The sequence below is a fragment of the Dendrobates tinctorius genome, unplaced genomic scaffold (assembly GCF_039654945.1).
Source record: "Dendrobates tinctorius isolate UK_male_01 unplaced genomic scaffold, ASM3965494v1 ptg000384l, whole genome shotgun sequence".
Lineage (NCBI taxonomy): Eukaryota > Metazoa > Chordata > Amphibia > Anura > Dendrobatidae > Dendrobates > Dendrobates tinctorius.
This window is the reverse complement of record NW_027362050.1, coordinates 1,926,765-1,945,243: the sequence shown is the minus strand read 5'-3', so window position 1 is coordinate 1,945,243 and position 18,479 is coordinate 1,926,765. Positions and strand designations below refer to the sequence as shown.

The 18,479-nt window shown below is 44.8% G+C and overlaps 1 protein-coding gene across 12 annotated transcripts in view; it reads right to left on the bottom strand.

The window, feature by feature from the left end:
- The window catches only part of MUS81 (MUS81 structure-specific endonuclease subunit), a 122,624-nt gene that overhangs the window by 15,014 nt on the left and 89,131 nt on the right, over positions 1–18,479 (bottom strand). For all 12 annotated transcript variants that reach the window (XM_073563219.1, XM_073563211.1, XM_073563220.1 and 9 more), the window contains 6 exons: positions 17,487–17,575; positions 16,536–16,703; positions 15,428–15,589; positions 14,666–14,793; positions 14,221–14,333; positions 13,091–13,207 (listed from right to left, as the gene is read on the bottom strand). In XM_073563219.1, the coding sequence (XP_073419320.1) occupies positions 13,091–13,207; positions 14,221–14,333; positions 14,666–14,793; positions 15,428–15,589; positions 16,536–16,703; positions 17,487–17,575 (777 nt within the window). The remainder of the gene's footprint in view (positions 1–13,090; positions 13,208–14,220; positions 14,334–14,665; positions 14,794–15,427; positions 15,590–16,535; positions 16,704–17,486; positions 17,576–18,479) is intronic.

Genomic DNA, 18,479 nt, shown 5'->3' with positions numbered 1-18,479 from the left:
CTCATTTGCACAAGGAAAGACTAGAAGCAATGGGATGAAACTGAATGGGAAGAGACACAGATTAGATATTAGAAAAAACTTTTTGACAGTTAGAGTGATCAATGAGTGGAACAGGCTGCCACGAGAAGTGGTGAGTTCTCCTTCAATGGAAGTCTTCAAACAGAGGCTGGACAGACATCTGACTGGGATGATTTAGCGAATCCTGCTTTGAGCAGGGGGTTGGACCAGATGGCCCAGGAGGTCCCTTCCAACTCTACGATTCTATGATTCTATGATTCTATGAAAAATCACTAAAATTCATCTATAAAACACACTTCTATAAAAACACACATATGTAAAACTTCACACTAGAAAAAGTGTAAAACATTATAGTAAAATTATGATTATACTCAATAAAAATCTAAAATTCTTGGTACATCATATCAATTAGCAGAACAACATTCACAAATCTCTTATATAACCGCACTTATATTTTCCTTTCAGTATTAACCCTTCATTCAACATATTATACTTTTACTTTCCTTATATTTCAGGCAGATGATCATATACTAATTAATGTATGTACTCCTAAGCGGATTTGATCCTGCACAGCAGACCCATGCTCTGCACTCAAGAAACTTTTCTGTTCTCTCAGCCAAAGGCTCCACATCTCCAGAGTTACATTGCACTATAAGACATGGGAAGAAACCATGTATTAAAGTGGCCCCAATTGATTATGTTTCAGAAGACACTGTGAACAGGAGTGTCATTCTGATGAGAAAGGAAATTTACTGGATTCATAGGTTGCAGACTCTGCAACCATACGGTTTAAATGAAATATCTGACATCTTTAAATAATTTTGGTGCTCTGCATATTTGTCTGCTAAGGATTGGAGTAGTATTGGCATCTGATAATTGTGTGATGTCCATGCTATAACATTACAGCAAGGGAATGATCATATCGCTAACATAAAAAGAGATACAATCGGCGGCATTTTACTATGATTGGAACAATTGGCTGGTGCCTTGAAACTCCTTGTGAACTTTGAACTGGAACAGCGCGATCCTGAAAGCCGGACTTCTCTCCTTCCTATATATGCAATTCTAGTGACCGGCTGATTGCTGCAGTTCATCGGATCCTACCCATTTGTGCTTATGGTTGTTGTGTTCCACACAACTGAACCAGGTGAGTGGATCCATATCTGTGAAACGTTTATATCATTGGATAAGACCCTATTGTGCGCTTCTGTCTCCCCCTTTTTTTATAGTTCACATTGGAAATTTAATTTCCTCTTTCGATAGCTGCACTAGGGCAGAAATATGGAATATTTTCCTCATCGCCTTTCTTCCCGGGAACGACTTATTGTACAGACTATTGGGACTGGAGCAAATAAGACTATTAATGTGGATAATACGACACCCTTTACAGGGGAAGACATGGCTAAAATGAAAAAACTGTTTAATCAGTTAGAAGATTTTTTGAAGGATGAGTTGCATTTTTACACTGATGCTAGGTTTCTCTCTATATATTTAGATGAGAATTTATGCTCAAGGGGATTGAGGGTTAATCATTCGTCCCCTTTTCCACATGATTTAAGTTTTTGTTCTGAATGGAATGAGGTTTTATTTAAATGCATGCAGGGTTTACTGCAACTACTTTTTAAAAAAAGAACGTCTTTGGCAGAGACATTAGTAGAAAGGATCCCTAATTTATCATTAGAACTCCTTCATTTTGGGACACACCCGGAATTTAATAGGATTAACACAGCTATTACATCTAGGCTCTTACAAGCTGAACAAGAAATAATTAAGAGAAAGGCACGCAAACTATATAGAGATAGAGATGATTATAAGAAAGCGAATAGTATTGATAAAAACACACTAGATAGTGGGAACAACAATATAATGAATGTGAATAAGGGAGATGGGAGTGTACAGAAAAACACCCCACAAATTCCTATGGTGCCTACACGCACACCCAGAAATGGAAATAAAAAAATTTTTAATAGTGAAAATACTCCAAATTTTACAAAGACTAATTTGAAGATTACACAAAAACCTTCTTTTAAAACTATAGTAAGTGAGGTCCCCAAAAAAACTGATGCACAAGTAAAACAGACGGGTTTATGTGAAACAGTGATTACTGAAAATTACACTAATAAGAATAAAAATGAAAATAAAAATGGAAATGAAAATATTAATGATATGACAGCTGAAATAAGCGAACCGCGGATCATTAGTGACAATAGTGACAATGACAAAATGGATGTGACGGATAATTCAAGAAATAATGATTTGGGTGCACTAGTAAAAATAGTTGATATAAATACCACCAATAATACTAATGTTACTGGGGAAGTTATAGACTCACAGATGCAGATTAAGAAAATAATAGAACAAATAGATGCAATAAAGAGAAGTGGGAAAAATCAGGATAAAAAACAGGTGAATAGGAAAGATGGAAATAAAAGCTTGCCACCTCCTATGACTCCTATGAGGATTGAACCCCCGGATATGATTAATTTTTCAGATGATAACATGAAGAGTAATCTCCTGGATAAAATTGATGATCATAGACAAAATATTTATATTCTCCCCCAAGTGGGATTGGATGATAATTTAATTGTGGGAGCGACAGATATTGCAGTTGCAGAGAAGGAGTCCATTGTATGTGAAAACTTACAAGAGTTGAACAAAATGTGTATTATTGATAACTCTAAAAAACAGGATTTTTGGGTTGCTTACCGTAAAATCTGTTTCTCGGAGCCTTCATTGGGGGACACAGAGACCTTGGGTGTATGCTGCTGCCACTAGGAGGCTGACACTATGCACAAAAAAAGGTTAGCTCCTCCTCCGCAGTGTACACCCCACCGACCGGCAGAGAATTCCTCAGTTAGTGAGAAAGCAGTAGGAGAAGTAACAGAATAGGTTGACAACATAAACAACTCAACTGTAACCATTCAACCAAAGTAAGAACAGGAGCTGTAAAACATGGGAGGGTTCTGTGTCCCCCAATGAAGGCTCCGAGAAACAGATTTTACGGTAAGCAACCCAAAAATCCTGTTTTCTCGTTCGCCGTATTGGGGGACACAGAGACCTTGGGACGTCCCAAAGCAGTCCCTGGGGTGGGAAACAAACTTCCATCAGGCCAGCGGACTCACCACCGCGGCCTGCAGAATCCGTCTACCTAGGCTGGCGTCCGCCGAAGCGTAGGTGTGGACTCTAGAATTTCACAAACGTGTGAACCGATGACCATGTTGCAGCTTTGCAAAGCTGCAGTGCGGAAGCTCTGTGGCGCACCGCCCAGGAGGCACCCACTGCCCGAGTAGAGTGGGCCCTGATACCCGGAGGGGCTCCGCGACGCTTAACACGGTAGGCTTCCAGGATAGCCTATCTGATCCAGCGAGCAATGGTGGCCTTTGACGCCGGGTGACCTTTCCGCGCTCCATCAGGGATAATGAAAAGAGACTCTGTCTTTCGCAAGTAAGTCGTCCTAGACAGATAGACTCTTACCGCCCTAACCAGGTCCAGCTTGTTCAAGGACCGCTCTCGGGGATGAGTTGGATTCGGACAAAAGGACGGTAGCACGATATCCTCGTTGAGGTGAAACGAGGACACCACCTTCGGAAGGAACGAGGGCGGAGGCCGCAGAACTACCTTATCCTGGTGGAGAACCAGAAAGGGAGAGCGGCACGAAAGAGCTGCCAATTCCGACACGCACCGGACGGAGGTGATGGCTACCAGAAAGGCTACCTTCCAAGAAAGGAGAGAAAGGGAAATATCCCTGAGGGGTTCAAAGGGCGGACCTTGCACAACCTCAAGAACCAGATTAAGATCCCATGGATCCACGGTCGCCCGGTACGGCGGGACCGTGTGAGCCACGCCCTCAAGAAAGGTCTTAACCTGAGGACGGGAAGCCAACGTTTTCTGAAACAGAATGGACAGCGCCGAAACTTGACCCTTCAGGGAACTGAGGGCAAGCCCCGCATCCAATCCTGCCTGAAGAAACGCTAGGACTGAAGGGAGCGAAAAGGACATGGGCGCGACGTCATTGGTCTCACACCAAGTGAAATAGGCCTTCCAAGTACGGTAGTAAATCTTGGAAGATGATGGCTTTCTGGCTCGGATCATGGTCTGAATTACGTGGTCGGAAAATCCTGCTCGTTTCAGAACCTCGGTCTCAACAGCCACGCCGTTAAATTGAGCGGCCGAGAATTGGGGTGGCAAATCGGACCCTGAGACAGCAGATCTGTTCTGTCTGGAAGCTTCCAGGGGGCGTCCGCGAGAAGGTTGACAATGTCCGCGAACCAAGACCTTCTGGGCCAATTCGGGGCGATGAGAATGACCGGAAGTCCTTCTGCCTTGATCTTCTTCAACAGCTTGGGAAGAAGAGGCAGAGGAGGGAACAGGTAGGGAAGTTCGAACTGGGACCAAGGAACGGCCAGGGCGTCGGCGCCCACTGCCAGAGGGTCCCGAGACCTGGACACGAATTGTGGGACTTTCCTGTTGAGGCGAGACGCCATGAGGTCTACATCCGGGGTTCCCCACCGAAGGCAGAGCAGATGAAACACTTCCGGATGTAGGGACCATTCTCCCGCCGCGAGACCCTCGCGGCTGAGAAAATCGGCGGCCCAGTTGTCTACGCCGGGAATGTGAACCGCGGAAATTGTCGGAACGGAAGTCTCCACCCAACGAAGAATCTTGGACACCTCCGCCAGGGCTGAGACACTCCGTGTTCCCCCTTGGCGGTTGACATATGCCATCGCTGTGGCGTTGTCTGTCTGAATCCGTAACGGCAGTCCCTTGAGGAGCCTTTCCCAGTGGACCAGAGCAAGATGGATCGCTCGAATCTCCAGAACGTTGATCGGCAGGGCTGATTCCCGATCCGACCATCGACCCTGAACAGTGTGGTTGCGGAACACAGCACCCCAACCGAGGAGACTGGCATCTGTGGTTACTATCTGCCAGTGAATGGGAAGGAAGGATCGACCCGATAGAATGAGAGGTGACGACAACCACCAGTTGAGAGACCGCTTGATCCGGTAAGAAAGATGGACAGGGCGATCCAGGAACCGAGGCGACCTGTTCCACTTCGACAGAATGGCCTGCTGGAGAGGCCTGGTGTGAAATTGGGCAAAGGGAACTGCCTCTATCGCCGCCACCATCTTTCCCAGGACCCTCATGGCTGTACGGAGGGATGGGAATCGCGAGGTCTGCAGCGATCGTACTTCCTGCTGCAGAGAGAGAATCTTTTCTTGTGGGAGAAAGACCCTTGACCGACGAGTGTCGAACAGAAGACCTAGAAAGACCAGGCGTTGGGTAGGAACCAGACAGGACTTTTTCCTGTTGACAATCCACCCGAAATTGGAAAGAGTGTCCAGGACGATTGACAAACTTTGGTGAGCCTGTTGGAATGAGGGAGCCTTGATCAGAATATCGTCTAGGTACGGGAAAAGAACGAGGCCTCTGACTCTCAACAAAGCCATCAACGCAGCCATGATCTTCGTGAAGACTCTGGGAGCGGTGGCAAGACCGAAGGGCAGTGCGACAAACTGGTAGTGGTGCTGTCGAATCGCAAAGCGCAGGAACTTCTGATGTCCGGAGCAAATTGGAACATGTAAATAGGCATCTTGGATGTCTATTGAGCACATGAATTCCTGCTCCTCCATGGAGGCGATGACCGAGCGAAGCGACTCCATGCGGAAGTGGCGAAGGCGGACCCTCTTGTTGAGCAGCTTGAGATCCAAGATGGGTCGAACTGCGCCGTCTTTTTTCGGCACTACAAACAGGTTCGAGTAGAACCCCGTGAAGCGCTCCGATTCGGGAACGGGCACAATCACCCCGGAACTGAGGAGAGCGGCGATAGCCGTAGAGAACCCCGGGATCAAGGCTGGATCCTTTGGAGGCCGGGATTTGAAGAAACGATCCCGTGGGAGAGAGACGAACTCTATCTTGTATCCTGAGGATACGACCTCCCTGACCCAGGCGTCCTCCACGGCGGCCAGCCAAACGTCCCTGAAGGAAAGAAGTCGACCTCCCAATTGGAAAGGCCCCTCGCGTGCCCGATGATAGTCATGCTGAAGTAGACCGTCCAGATCTAGATCTGGACGGTCTGCCCTGGGAGGAGTGGGGTCGCCAGGAAGGAGTGGGTCTGAAGGAAACTTTCTTTCTCTCCTGGCGAGCCTGCGGTCTCTGTTGGCTGGAGGAGTTGTCCGCCGTATTGAAACGGCGGAAAGTCCGAAAGGGTCGAAACTGACGCCTTAGTGGGGGTCTGCGAGGCTTGGACTGAGGGAGGAGTGAACTCGTGCCTCCGGTGGCGTCCTTAATAATCTGGTCCAATTGGGACCCAAAGAGGTGCACCCCCTAAAAAGGCAGGTTAGTGAGGGACTTTTTAGAAGACAAGTCCGCTTGCCATGCCTTTAGCCAAATTGTACGTCAAATTGCAACAACGTTGCTTGACGCCTGAACTGCACAGGATGCAGCATCCAAGGAAGCGGAGAGAAGATAGTCCCCAGCATGGGAGATCTGATTGGCGAGATCGGCCAAATGCTCCGGTTGCGCCTTATCTAAGATGCCCTGACGAAGGTCGTCTGCCCACGTGGCTATGGCCTTTGCTGCCCAGGATGAAGCAAAGATTGGACACACCGCCGCTGAAGCCGCTTCAAAGGCAGACTTCGCCAGGGATTCTATAATCCTGTCATTAGAATCCTTTAGGGACGCCACGCCTGAAAGCGGGAGAACCGTGTTATTGGATAGCCTGGACACGGGCGGATCGACCGAGGGAGAGGCCGACCAGTTGTCCGTGAGCTCCTTAGCAAATGGGTAGAGTATGCCGAGACGTTTTCCTCTTTGAAAGCGTCTGGTCGGATCCTCTCTTTCCTTGGTAAAAATTTTCCCAAACTCGGAATGGAAAGGAAAAACCCTGGAGGGAGTTTCTGCCCGTCTGAACGAAACCTCCTGATCTGAGGATTTCGCAGGGGAGTCAGCAATATTGAAGGTATGATGGATCGCAGCAATGAGGTCCTGCACTGTGACCTTCATGCTTGCATCCTGGTCTGAATCCAGCTCTAAAATCCCCTCAGATGACCTGTCCGAAAGCGCTTCCCCTGACTCGGGAGAGGAGGCCCGAGAGGGAGGCTGGTGAGAAGGGCTATGCGGTGAGATGGGACTAGGAGAGGATTCCGGCTGGGAATCTTGCCTGGGTCTTTTGCGACTACCGCTGGCTGATTCAGATGGAACAATTTGGGACCTGCTTGGCCCTGCTGAAGAGTCCAGGGGCAACTTATCAAGAACGGCCACCAGGGACTAAGACACCCTGGTGAGGTCTGCCACTGATTGAGATAGCGAGGAGGCCCAGCCAGGCATGGGGGGCTCACTCTCACCTGGGGCCGCAGATGGCTCCTGGACGGCGTCAGGCTGAATTGGATTGCTACAATCCAGGCAGAGGGGAGTGGACTGGCCTGAGGGAAGTTTGCGATTGCACGAAGAACATGCAAAGTACTTGACTAAAGTGCAGGGGGGGCGGTAGAGCGGGTACGATCAGACTTAGAGTTAGACATAGTGAAAAGCTGAGGTAATGCCGGAAGGTTGGGGGACAGAGGGTGGAGAAGGGTCAGTCTGCAGTGCAGAGCTACTCACGGTCCGGTGTCCCCAGAAGCGATGCTCTGCGACCTGTCAGTGGATGCAGGTCAGAGCGAAATCCGGCCGACAGACCTCCTGAAAAAAACCAGCTGGAGAAGATGCTATCCAGTGAGGAGCTGGTGCCCGGCTAACAGGCTGGGAAAATGGCGCCTTCCTGAGAAAAAGCGCGCGTTCAGGAGAGGAGGGAAGGGCGGAGCACCACGCAGGGTTAACAATTCACCGCCCTCTAGCCAATAACAGGCTGGGCAGGTGAAGGACAGGTGGTGGGAGGGCCTGGGAAGAGCGGGAGAGAAGCCCGCTTAGAAGAAAGGGGCGGGGGCGTGGCCGCGACGCAGCGGTAGGCCCGAACTGAAGCCGGGGCCTAAATTAGTTGCGGCGGCCGCCTGTCAGCAGGGGGTCGGCGCGGAGGTCCGAAAAAGTGGGACGCCGCAGTCGCAAGCCGCTCCCAATGGGAAGAAACCCTGTGCTCCCTGTCCCCAGAAAGGGGGGAGGGAAGGGGGGGATGCCCAGCAACATTGAGCTGCCTATAGCCTTGTGGCGACTGCGAGCGACCGCAGCGCCTACAACCGGGGTTCCCCTGTGACCATTGAAGAGGCGACCGTTGGGAAATACTCACCCATCCACGATCCGTTACCTGTCTGAAGAAGTCTTGCGTCTCATCCAACCGACAGGCTCTGGTAGGCGAGTGGGAGGGAGACTGGCGACAAGGACCCCTGGAGTCGCTGGCACGTCTTCGTGTCGGCGTCCGTCTGGCTGGTCCTGCCGCGGAGAACTGCAAGGATACGGGGTGGCAGTACACGCCGTACTTGCAGACTCCATGTGGGAGTACAAATGTGACTTTTCACTCTGTATCCCTCCGTAGAACCTGAAAAGGAACGACGCACGACGAGGTAGATATGGGTCTAATAAAAGACCCGTGTCCACCTCCTACTGACACTAAGCTAAACTGAGGAATTCTCTGCCGGTCGGTGGGGTGTACACTGCGGAGGAGGAGCTAACCTTTTTTTGTGCATAGTGTCAGCCTCCTAGTGGCAGCAGCATACACCCAAGGTCTCTGTGTCCCCCAATACGGCGAACGAGAAATCAGAGTAGTTTGGTCCCTTTTCTTCCAAAGTTTAACAGTAGTGAACAAAAGGACAAACAATCCTTTCAAGATGACATACCGTCTTTTTTAGTGAAAGGAAAAAACCAGCAGAATGTAATAACGCATTTTTTTTCAAACCAGCCAAGAAAAAGAAAAAGTGTTACAGAGGCTGCAGAGGGGGGCAAACGCAACAAAACAGAATAAAGATACCGACACCAGAAAACAAAATAACAAATAATATTTTTAATTTATCATCTATCATATTAAATACAGCAGAAATTTCTGTGTTGCAAAAAGGATTATCCTTTTGTCCTGTCACGAATTCACAGGAACTGGATCTTTTTATTGATTTGCAAACTTTTATCAGGAAATTAACGGTAAAAAGACACTTCCTGATACAGGATAGTAAAAAAGTGTCTTTAGATGAGGACGTTTCATTACAGCAGATTGAAAATGGAATATTACACACTACATTGAGGAATAAATCTAATTTTCTGACTATGAAAAATCCTCCTAGGGCTTTTTTCTATCATCTTCCTAAGATTCATAAGGATCAAAACAACCCCCCAGGGAGGCCCATCATTTCTGGCATAGGTTCTCTCACGTCAGGATTGGCAGCGTATGTAGATAATATAATGTATTTCCATGTGATGTATGTGAAAAGTTTTCTTAGGGATTCTGCTCAGCTGATTCATTTGATGAAGGATATAGTGTGGAAAGATTCATACATGTTTCTGACTATAGATGTTGCATCCCTCTATTCAAATATTAGACATGATCTAGGATTGTATCGTTTTGGGAGATATGTGAAAGAAGATGCCCGTTTACCATTGAATCAGAAAGCCTTTTTAATGGATAGCATGAAGTTTATACTGCACAATAATTTTTTTGACTTTCAGGGAAAACTATATCACCAACAAGTCGGTACCGCAATGGGTTCGAAACTAGCGCCAACTTTCGCTAACCTATTTATGGCCATTTTTTAATTCATTTATATAGAAAATTCCATTTTTTCAGAGCATATTATATTTTTTAAACGGTACATAGATGACCTAATGATAGTCTTTGATAATAAATGTAATAACATAGAACAATTTCTGGAGAGCATTTAGAGGAATGATTGGGGTCTCACCTTTTCATGGGTATATAATATGGAGAGTATAGATTATTTGGATCTGACCATTTTCCATTCAAAAGGGAAGATTTTTACTAAAACTTTTTTTAAGAAGTGTGATGCAAATAGTCTGTTAGATTTTAATAGTGGCCATTATTATAAATGGTTAATCAATGTCCCGAAGAACCAGTATAAAAGGATTAAGAAAAATTGTAGTTTAGAGTCAGATTTTGTATCACAGGCCAAGGAAGGCGATAGAGAAAAGTCCTGCCTGCGGTACTGAGAGTTGCGATGTGGGTGACACCACACTGCTCGCTCAGCCGCATGATATGGGAAATCAGGGTGACAACTACACCCTGTTTCCCGATGGAAAATAACCTAAAAGACAAAAGAGGGAAAAATTAAAAAGTTCAGACTAAACCTGAAAAGAAAAATGCGGATCTGGGGAGATCCCGGTCCGCCTCCTACAGACACTAAGCACAAACTGAGGTGCTTGGTGCCTGTCGGTGGGTGTATACTGCCGGGGAGGAGCTAATTTTATTGTTTTTGCATAGTGTCAGCCTCCTAGCAGCAGCAGCATACACCCATGGTATTCTGTGTCCCCCAATAAGGCGATAAAGAAATAGGTTTATTGAGAAAAACTACCCAAAAAAACTGCTAGAAAAAGCATATAATGAGTGCGCAGGTTTGGAACAGATGGACATAGTAAATCCTAAGAAAAAAGAAAAAGAGAATGATAGTTTCTCCTTAAACTTTTTAACTAATTTTACTAAACAAAATCAAAAAATTAGGAACATTTTACAGGATCATTGGTCTGTTCTTCTTAATGATCCAGTGTTGGGGAGTATGCTACCGAATAAACCAGGATTAACCTTTAAAAGGTCCTCTACTCTTAGAAATATACTGGCCCCCAGTCGCCTGAAAAAAGAAAAAATTAGGGATGAACAATGCAAAAAACCAGGAGTTTTTAAATGTAATACCGCTCGGTGTCTGTGTTGTGGCATGATTATGCATAATATGACCACATTCAGATCAATTCAGAATAATAAGGTGTTTGATATAAAGTTTTCCCTGAATTGTAAAAGTAGTTTTGTGATATATCTGATAGAACGCGAATGTGGTTTACAGTATGTGGGTAAAACCACACAAGAACTGCATAACCGCATGAATTCGCACAGACACAATATAATTGAGGGTTTTATGTTCCATGGAGTATCAAAACATTGCACTATAAGACATGGGAAGAAACCATGTATTAAAGTGGCCCCAATTGATTATGTTTCAGAAGACACTGTGAACAGGAGTGTCATTCTGATGAGAAAGGAAATTTACTGGATTCATAGGTTGCAGACTCTGCAACCATACGGTTTAAATGAAATATCTGACATCTTTAAATAATTTTGGTGCTCTGCATATTTGTCTGCTAAGGATTGGAGTAGTATTGGCATCTGATAATTGTGTGATGTCCATGCTATAACATTACAGCAAGGGAATGATCATATCGCTAACATAAAAAGAGATACAATCGACGGCATTTTACTATGATTGGAACAGTTGGCTGGTGCCTTGAAAAGGAACTGATAGCTCTGGAGATGTGGAGAAGAACAGAAAAGTTTCTTGAGTGCAGAGCATGGGTCTGCTGTGCAGGATCAAATCCGCATAGGAGTACATACATTAATTAGTATATGATCATCTGCCTGAAATATAAGGAAAGTAAAAGTATAATATGTTGAATGAAGGGTTAATACTGAAAGGAAAATATAAGTGCGGTTATATAAGAGATTTGTGAATGTTGTTCTGCTAATTGATATGATGTACCAATTTTAGATTTTTATTGAGTATAATCATAATTTTACTATAATGTTTTACACTTTTTCTAGTGTGAAGTTTTACATATGTGTGTTTTTATAGAAGTGTGTTTTATAGATGAATTTTAGTGATTTTTTTGATTTTATATTATGTTGATAGTTATGTGTGAATTTTTTTTAAGTGCAATGAGCATCTACCTCACTTCCTGGGGGAGGTAGTATATAAGGAGAATGGAATGTGATGCCAGTGTAACTTTGCTCCTGAGGAAGTGTACAGTGTGTACACGAAACGCGTAGAGTTTATGGAATAAAAAGAAAGTTATAATCACTGCTTGGTCCTTGGATTAACTCCTTGTGAACTTTGGACTGGAACAGCGCGATCCTGAAAGCCGGACTTCTCTCCTTCCTATACATGCAATTGGGGTTGTGTAGAGAGAGAAGAGAAGGGGGCCAAGGACTGAGCCCTGAGGTACCCCGACAGCAAGAGGAAGAGGAGATGACGTGGAGCCAGAGAACAAAACACTGAAGGAGCGGTCAGAGAGATAGGAAGAGAACCAGGAGAGAGCAGTGTCATTAATGCCCAGTGACTGGAGCCTAAAGAGTAGGAGATGATGGTCAACAGTATCGAAAGCTGCAGATAGGTCAAGAAGAATGAGCAGAGAGTGGTCACCGTTACGTTTTGCTGTCAGAAGGTCATTGGTCACTTTGATGAGTGCAGTTTCCGTCGAATGTAGGGGGCGGAAGCCGGACTGTGAAGGGTCTAGAAGGGAGTGAGTGGAGAGGTAACGGGTAAGGCGGGAGTAAACTAGGCGCTCCAAAAGTTTAGAGATGAAGGGGAGATTGGAGACTGGTCTGTAGTTGTGTGTGCAAGATGGGTCGAGAGCGGGTTTCTTTAGTAATGGAGTAATGATGGCGTGTTTGAAGGAGGATGGGAAAATGCCCGAGGAGAGGGAGAGATTAAAGATTGTAGTTAGGTGGGCTGTGACGACTGGAGAGAGAGACTGGAGGAGATGTGAGGGAATGGGGTTGGTAGTGCATGTAGTCGGACGAGAAGAATAGAGGAGTCTGGAGACTTCGTCTTCTGTGATAGGATCAAATGTGAATAGTGAGCCAGGGGAAATGCAGGCAGGGATGGGAGTCACATCACTTGGTGGATTTCCTGATGGATATTATCTATTTTTTCTGTAAAGTGGGAGGCCAGGTCATCAGCACAAATGTCTGTGATAGGGGCTTGTGCTTTTGGCCTGAGGAGAGAGTGAAAAGTGTCAAAAAGTTTCTTGGGGTTGTTGGCTAGTGAGGAGATCAGGGTGGTGAAGTAGGTCTGTTTGGCGAGGTGAAGGGCAGCGTTATAGGTTCTTAACATAAATTTGAAGTGGATGAAGAACTAAATTAAGGCAGAAATATGGGGGGAAAAATAAATCATATTACAAGGTTCCACATCAGACTTTGTAGTGTGTGTATCACCTGTGTATTCACTATGGCTTGCTGCAGTGTACTTTCGGGAATACTGAGGTGCTGAGCTGAGCCATAATCTTCCACCAGATATATCGGGTGCCGCAGACCACACCTTTTGAGACGAAACTGCAGATAAAAAAATGAGAAGGAAATAGAAAAATAAATGTAACCAACCTAAACCTGCATTCAGTATGTATGTTCCCATATATGCAAGCAAACATTGAACATACATTAATATACAGTGATAATAGCCACTCACATTTCTATGACCCCAGGTTTTAGCTTCATATATTCTCATTGCAGCAGGAATCACAATTCTCTTTATCACTTTTTGGTTGACTCTTACGTTTTTCAGGACATAGACGGAGCCGGAAATCTTTTATTTAGCCTCTAATTTAGTCCCCGAGCACAGATGGACATTCGGTATATATAATGTATGGCAAACAACTGTGCTCAGTGTAGGTTGCACGTCAGCATGACATTGACAGGTTTTCCATTAGGCCCTACCTGAACCTATTGGCATGCTGTGATTGTGTCACGGGGCATCAATGGGTGAAAAAAAGGAGCTCTAGATGCCACGGCCAAGAGAAAAATATTATCTTGAATCCCAGCCATTGTAAAGGGACCCCGATTGTCAGACCCTCAGTAAGTGCATGGGCACAGCGTCTAGTATATATGCTGCCTTTAACATATATTTACATTACTTTATGATTAATGTGACTACAGCACAGAAGGAGCTGATATTTCATGTAGCTCACTTGTTAGCTTTGCTGTGTAGACTGAGACAGAGTTCTCAAACTTTTTCATTACAGGTAGGAAATTTACTTTTAGCAGACCCTGGTCATATTGGGGGGGGAAAGGTCTTTACTCTGTCATTTCTGTACAGAAAATGCAGCAAAGGTGTGTGTATCTCCAATATGGATGCCTGCAAATTATACAGCTACATTATTTTTTGTGTGTAAAATAATGGCGATCACTCAGTTTTAAATCCAGCAGAAGACTAGATTGTACAACCTGTATCCGCCGCATGCAGCTCTGGAGAAAAGATTGACTTAACTAGAAACCTACCAAAAAACTATAGGTAAAAAAAAACCACTTGTGTAAAAAAAAAAAAAAAAAAAAAAAAAAAGAAGCCTTGCCTTTTGTTCCCGAAAGCGGCCATCTATAATACTTCCACACAGGTCGTCCATTCTCTTTCTCTCAATAACATGATCCAGCACCAACTCCCGTGGTTGTGGAATTCGTAGCTGTCCTGTAAAAAAAATAAATTAATCATTTCTATATGTACAATGCAGATATAGTTTCGCTGCCCTCATAACATGGTCAGGAGCAGAGATGTTGGGGGCAGTCAGATCAATCCTACAACCAATTTTTTAATTGCCTTATAATATAATTATTTATAGATCACTGCGAGGAGCACTACAAGTAGCAGCAGCCTAGCTAGAAACACAGTATTAACAAAAGGGAGCTGATAGGCAGATGCGACTAATAAGAGATCTTCAGATCCTTCCATTGGCTCATTGTATGTCTCCACCCCTTGCTCGAAATTTTTTTATTTGGCTTAGTCCTGGGACCCATCCTTACCGGGCACTGGTTGCACTTTCTCTTGCGCTATCCACAGAAAGTCTCCAATGTGCAGCTTGCGTACATCAAAATGGACTCCGTTTCTTTTTAGTTCTGAAACTAATTCCTGTTTTCTATGTGTCGAGCCCCTGAAAGAGCGGATGCGAAACCAATTATGGCTGTGAAAAATGACTGCATCTGTCAGCAAATGCTCTCCACACCAGTAAAAAGTCACAGTGGCCACACAGTGGGTGCAGCCCCGTCCATTGAAGTTTAGGGCCATTTTAATATCCGTAAACCTTATAAATTACAATGAAGACAGCCATGTGAATGCCTAACCTCAGGGTAGCATGGGACCACATTCTCTTTACAGGAGGGGCCCAGCAGAGGAAGCCTCACTTATCAGATATTTAAGGCACGTTCTGGAGGTACATTATACAGGTCTCAGATGGAAATATCCTTATTTATAGGTTTTTTTGCAGCATCTCAGAGTAGCACAAATTCCACAATTAGGTTTTTGACCCGATGAAGGTTGTGCATAGCAGTTCTCCATAATGCGGTAATCATGCATGTTGTCAGGATGTCTGAGCCCATATGTCTAGATTTCAGGGCTACATTCACAAAAATATACATCCAGCCTCGGCGTTATACATTGTTACTCCCTCATAACATCATTATGAAACGGTTAGATCCCGACGTGTAGAGCAGAATTAGGTCATGGATGCTTATCATTATACCACGCAGTTAGAAAATATACACCACACAATGTCCGCACTGCTTTACCCTGTCGTTTCAATGAAGTCAACACAAAGGATCACATTGAACTGGCCCGGGCGCAGGGTGAAGTCGGGCACGTGGTTGAACGAGCTGGGCACAGGATCTTCTCTTGTCTGGCTACTACTGCCTGAGGAGAAGGGCAGGGGAACAGTTTTATAAGATGGGGCTCTGCAACAAAAAAAAAGAAAAAATCTTGTTACATAGCACAATCACATATTCAGCGGTACTGATGCAAGCAACTATAGGGGGTGCAGAGGTAACATATAGAGCAGAGGTAACATTTTAACCTGGGTCTAAGGATTCGTTTATATTAACTGGTGACACTTAACCACTGATCAGCCACCTCTTTGGTGATCGTCTGTCATTTAATAGCCAGTTTACATGGGACAATTGCCCTTCAGATATGCACTAAACGGTCTATCACTGATCGCTCAGTGTGCATACGCTGCCATTGTTCTCGGTAGCACAATTCCTGTTTAAACAGGATGATGTGCTACAGGGAACAATGACTTATTGTGCAAGCAAAAAGATCATCTCGCTAGAGGAACAAAAAAAAACGCCAGTGATGATCGTCAGCCTGTTGTTAATCATTATGATTATAGTGAAACGAGTGATCCTGGAAGCGCTCAATCACGATGACACTACTATTATAGATGACACATGGTAGATACGGGCACCATTACTGATTTTTCCATAGCGCTCAGGAGCTATAAGTTACTCGTCTGAGATCTCTGTACAGTAAAGTCAATCTCATGCGGTATCAGTACGATTGTTGTGTCTGCCATTTGCAGTAACGCGACGTGGCACAATAACACCGGGTGTAGAGGCAATTTAATATGTCTATAGAGTCCCAATCATTCAAAATAATAGCTGCTGCAAAACTGACATCTCCCATTATGTTACTGGCTCAGTGTCTGTACGCAGCATCTTCTAATTATCTGCACATGGGGTCCGACGTGGGGATCTGCATAGGGGGTCCGACATGGGGATCTGCACAGCAAACTGACGTGGGGAGGACAACAGGCAAAAACAACAGAAGAGCAAAAAAAGTAAAGCAATACATGCATAGACTCTGAAAAACGTTGCAGCCTTTTGTATGCATGATTTTGCTTACATTAAATTTTGGATTTTTTCTCTCGGGTGCCGTTTATCACCCTCCTCTTGATCTTCCTCAGATGCCGTGGAGTGACCTTGTCTGACACCATCATTGTTGTCTCCAAGAGCTTCCTCAGCAGCTTCCAGTCTCTGTGCGAGCTGTAGCCCCTTGTCAGTAAGAGAATATCTGTAGAGACGATATTCAGGATGTTAAATGGGGGGCCATCAGCAAATCCAGCTCCGCAAGTAATCGTGTACGGTGACTTTTCTACTGTCCAAATTTCTGGTTAACACTCTCTTCACATCATGGCACCGTCTTCAGTGCCATATACCTCTGATACCTGTGCTGTGTCCCACTGTGTAGATTGACAGTAGACTGTCGCCCTTAGAGTCTCATTCTAAAAGAAAAAAAACACTCAAACTTCTACATGCCTCAGATTTCTAACAGCGGCATAACACACTTTTTTTTTTTTTTTTTACATATCAGATGCCTCATAGCTTTAGTGAAAGATTGCTCTGAATATATCTAACATATAAAGGGGCTGCCACAAGCCACCAGTCACATTCTGGCTTTTGATTTTCAAAAAATGAGATCACTGCAAAATGTTATAAATGCGGATTAATATTCAACATTAAGTGGCAAAACGATCACAGTGAGAGGTCATTTCATAGGACGCTGGAGTAGAAGTGTGTAGCTGGAGTTACATGTGAATGACCTGAGCTGTGGGGGGTCCTAAGGCTCATGATAATGTTTGCTTACTAACGTCGCAGACGCCTTACGTACACACCGGATCCTGGAGAGGTCACCCGATGTCTGTGGCGTTTCGCCGTCATGCACCCAGCAATGGATGGAAAGTCTTCAGAACAACTGTTTTCTTTAGGTCGTACAGTAAACAGCAAGTCACCATCCCCAATACCTTATAACATGGTGGCATTCAGTAAGAAGACTCTGAAAGGCTCGCTGTGTTACCTGGCTGGGTTGTGAGTCTTGATGACCAATTCCTTCTGAATTAACGTGCTAACAGAAGACCAGGCTGTGTATTTATTGCTGGGGTCCGTCTGCAGGAAAAGACAGGTGACGTAAGCTACATACAGGTCTCTTTAATATCAAGGAACATAAATGATGACCAACGCCAAAACGTATGGATAATCAAAAAAGAAATAAGTAACGTATTGCCATAGCATGTTAGGGTCCAGCACTCAGTGAAGACAGTACGTGAAGTGTCCGAGCATGGACATTATACCAGGGAGTTCAGCAGGGAAGCAGTCAAGATGGCAGCAGCCCCAGGCAAAGCCTGAGACCAGCCAGGAAAGCATCACAGAAGCTCCGTACCACCATTCATCACACAGACCACAAAGGGAAGAAGGGTCTCATTTCCAGACCTGATATGATCACTGTGCAAAACTAAATGTGGGATATTGTTTGATGCAGATGTTACATTATGACATGGTGCACCACCATTTATCTAAGCTCTGCAATAAGCACATTATAATAATGTATTTATTAATAATTATACTGTATATATATATTATATATACACACACATTGTATATTATTTTTGTTTTGCCTTACTGTTAAACATTTGAAAAATCCCTTAAAACAATAATAATCTGCACTTGATTCTGATGCAGATGTGGTGGGTGTAAGCTGGGATCAGCGTGACGTACTGTACGGCGTTGACTTTGTGGGATGGAGCAGGACAGGGGACTCATTGTCAAAGTGTCGCCCCAGGGCGAGACATAAAGCTCATTCAATGTGAGCCCTGAGGTCTGGAATTCAGAGAAGCATTTGTTTCGTGGATGAGGATCTGTTCCTTGCGCCTTATAACTGGGATGATTTATACGGGTCTGTTCTTTTATTTCGTCTCTACATGTTCAGTATTTGTACCTTGTGAGTAAAATCAATGGGTCCATGACCCCATGGATGGCAATAGAAAAGCCATTTGGCAATGAAATATCTATA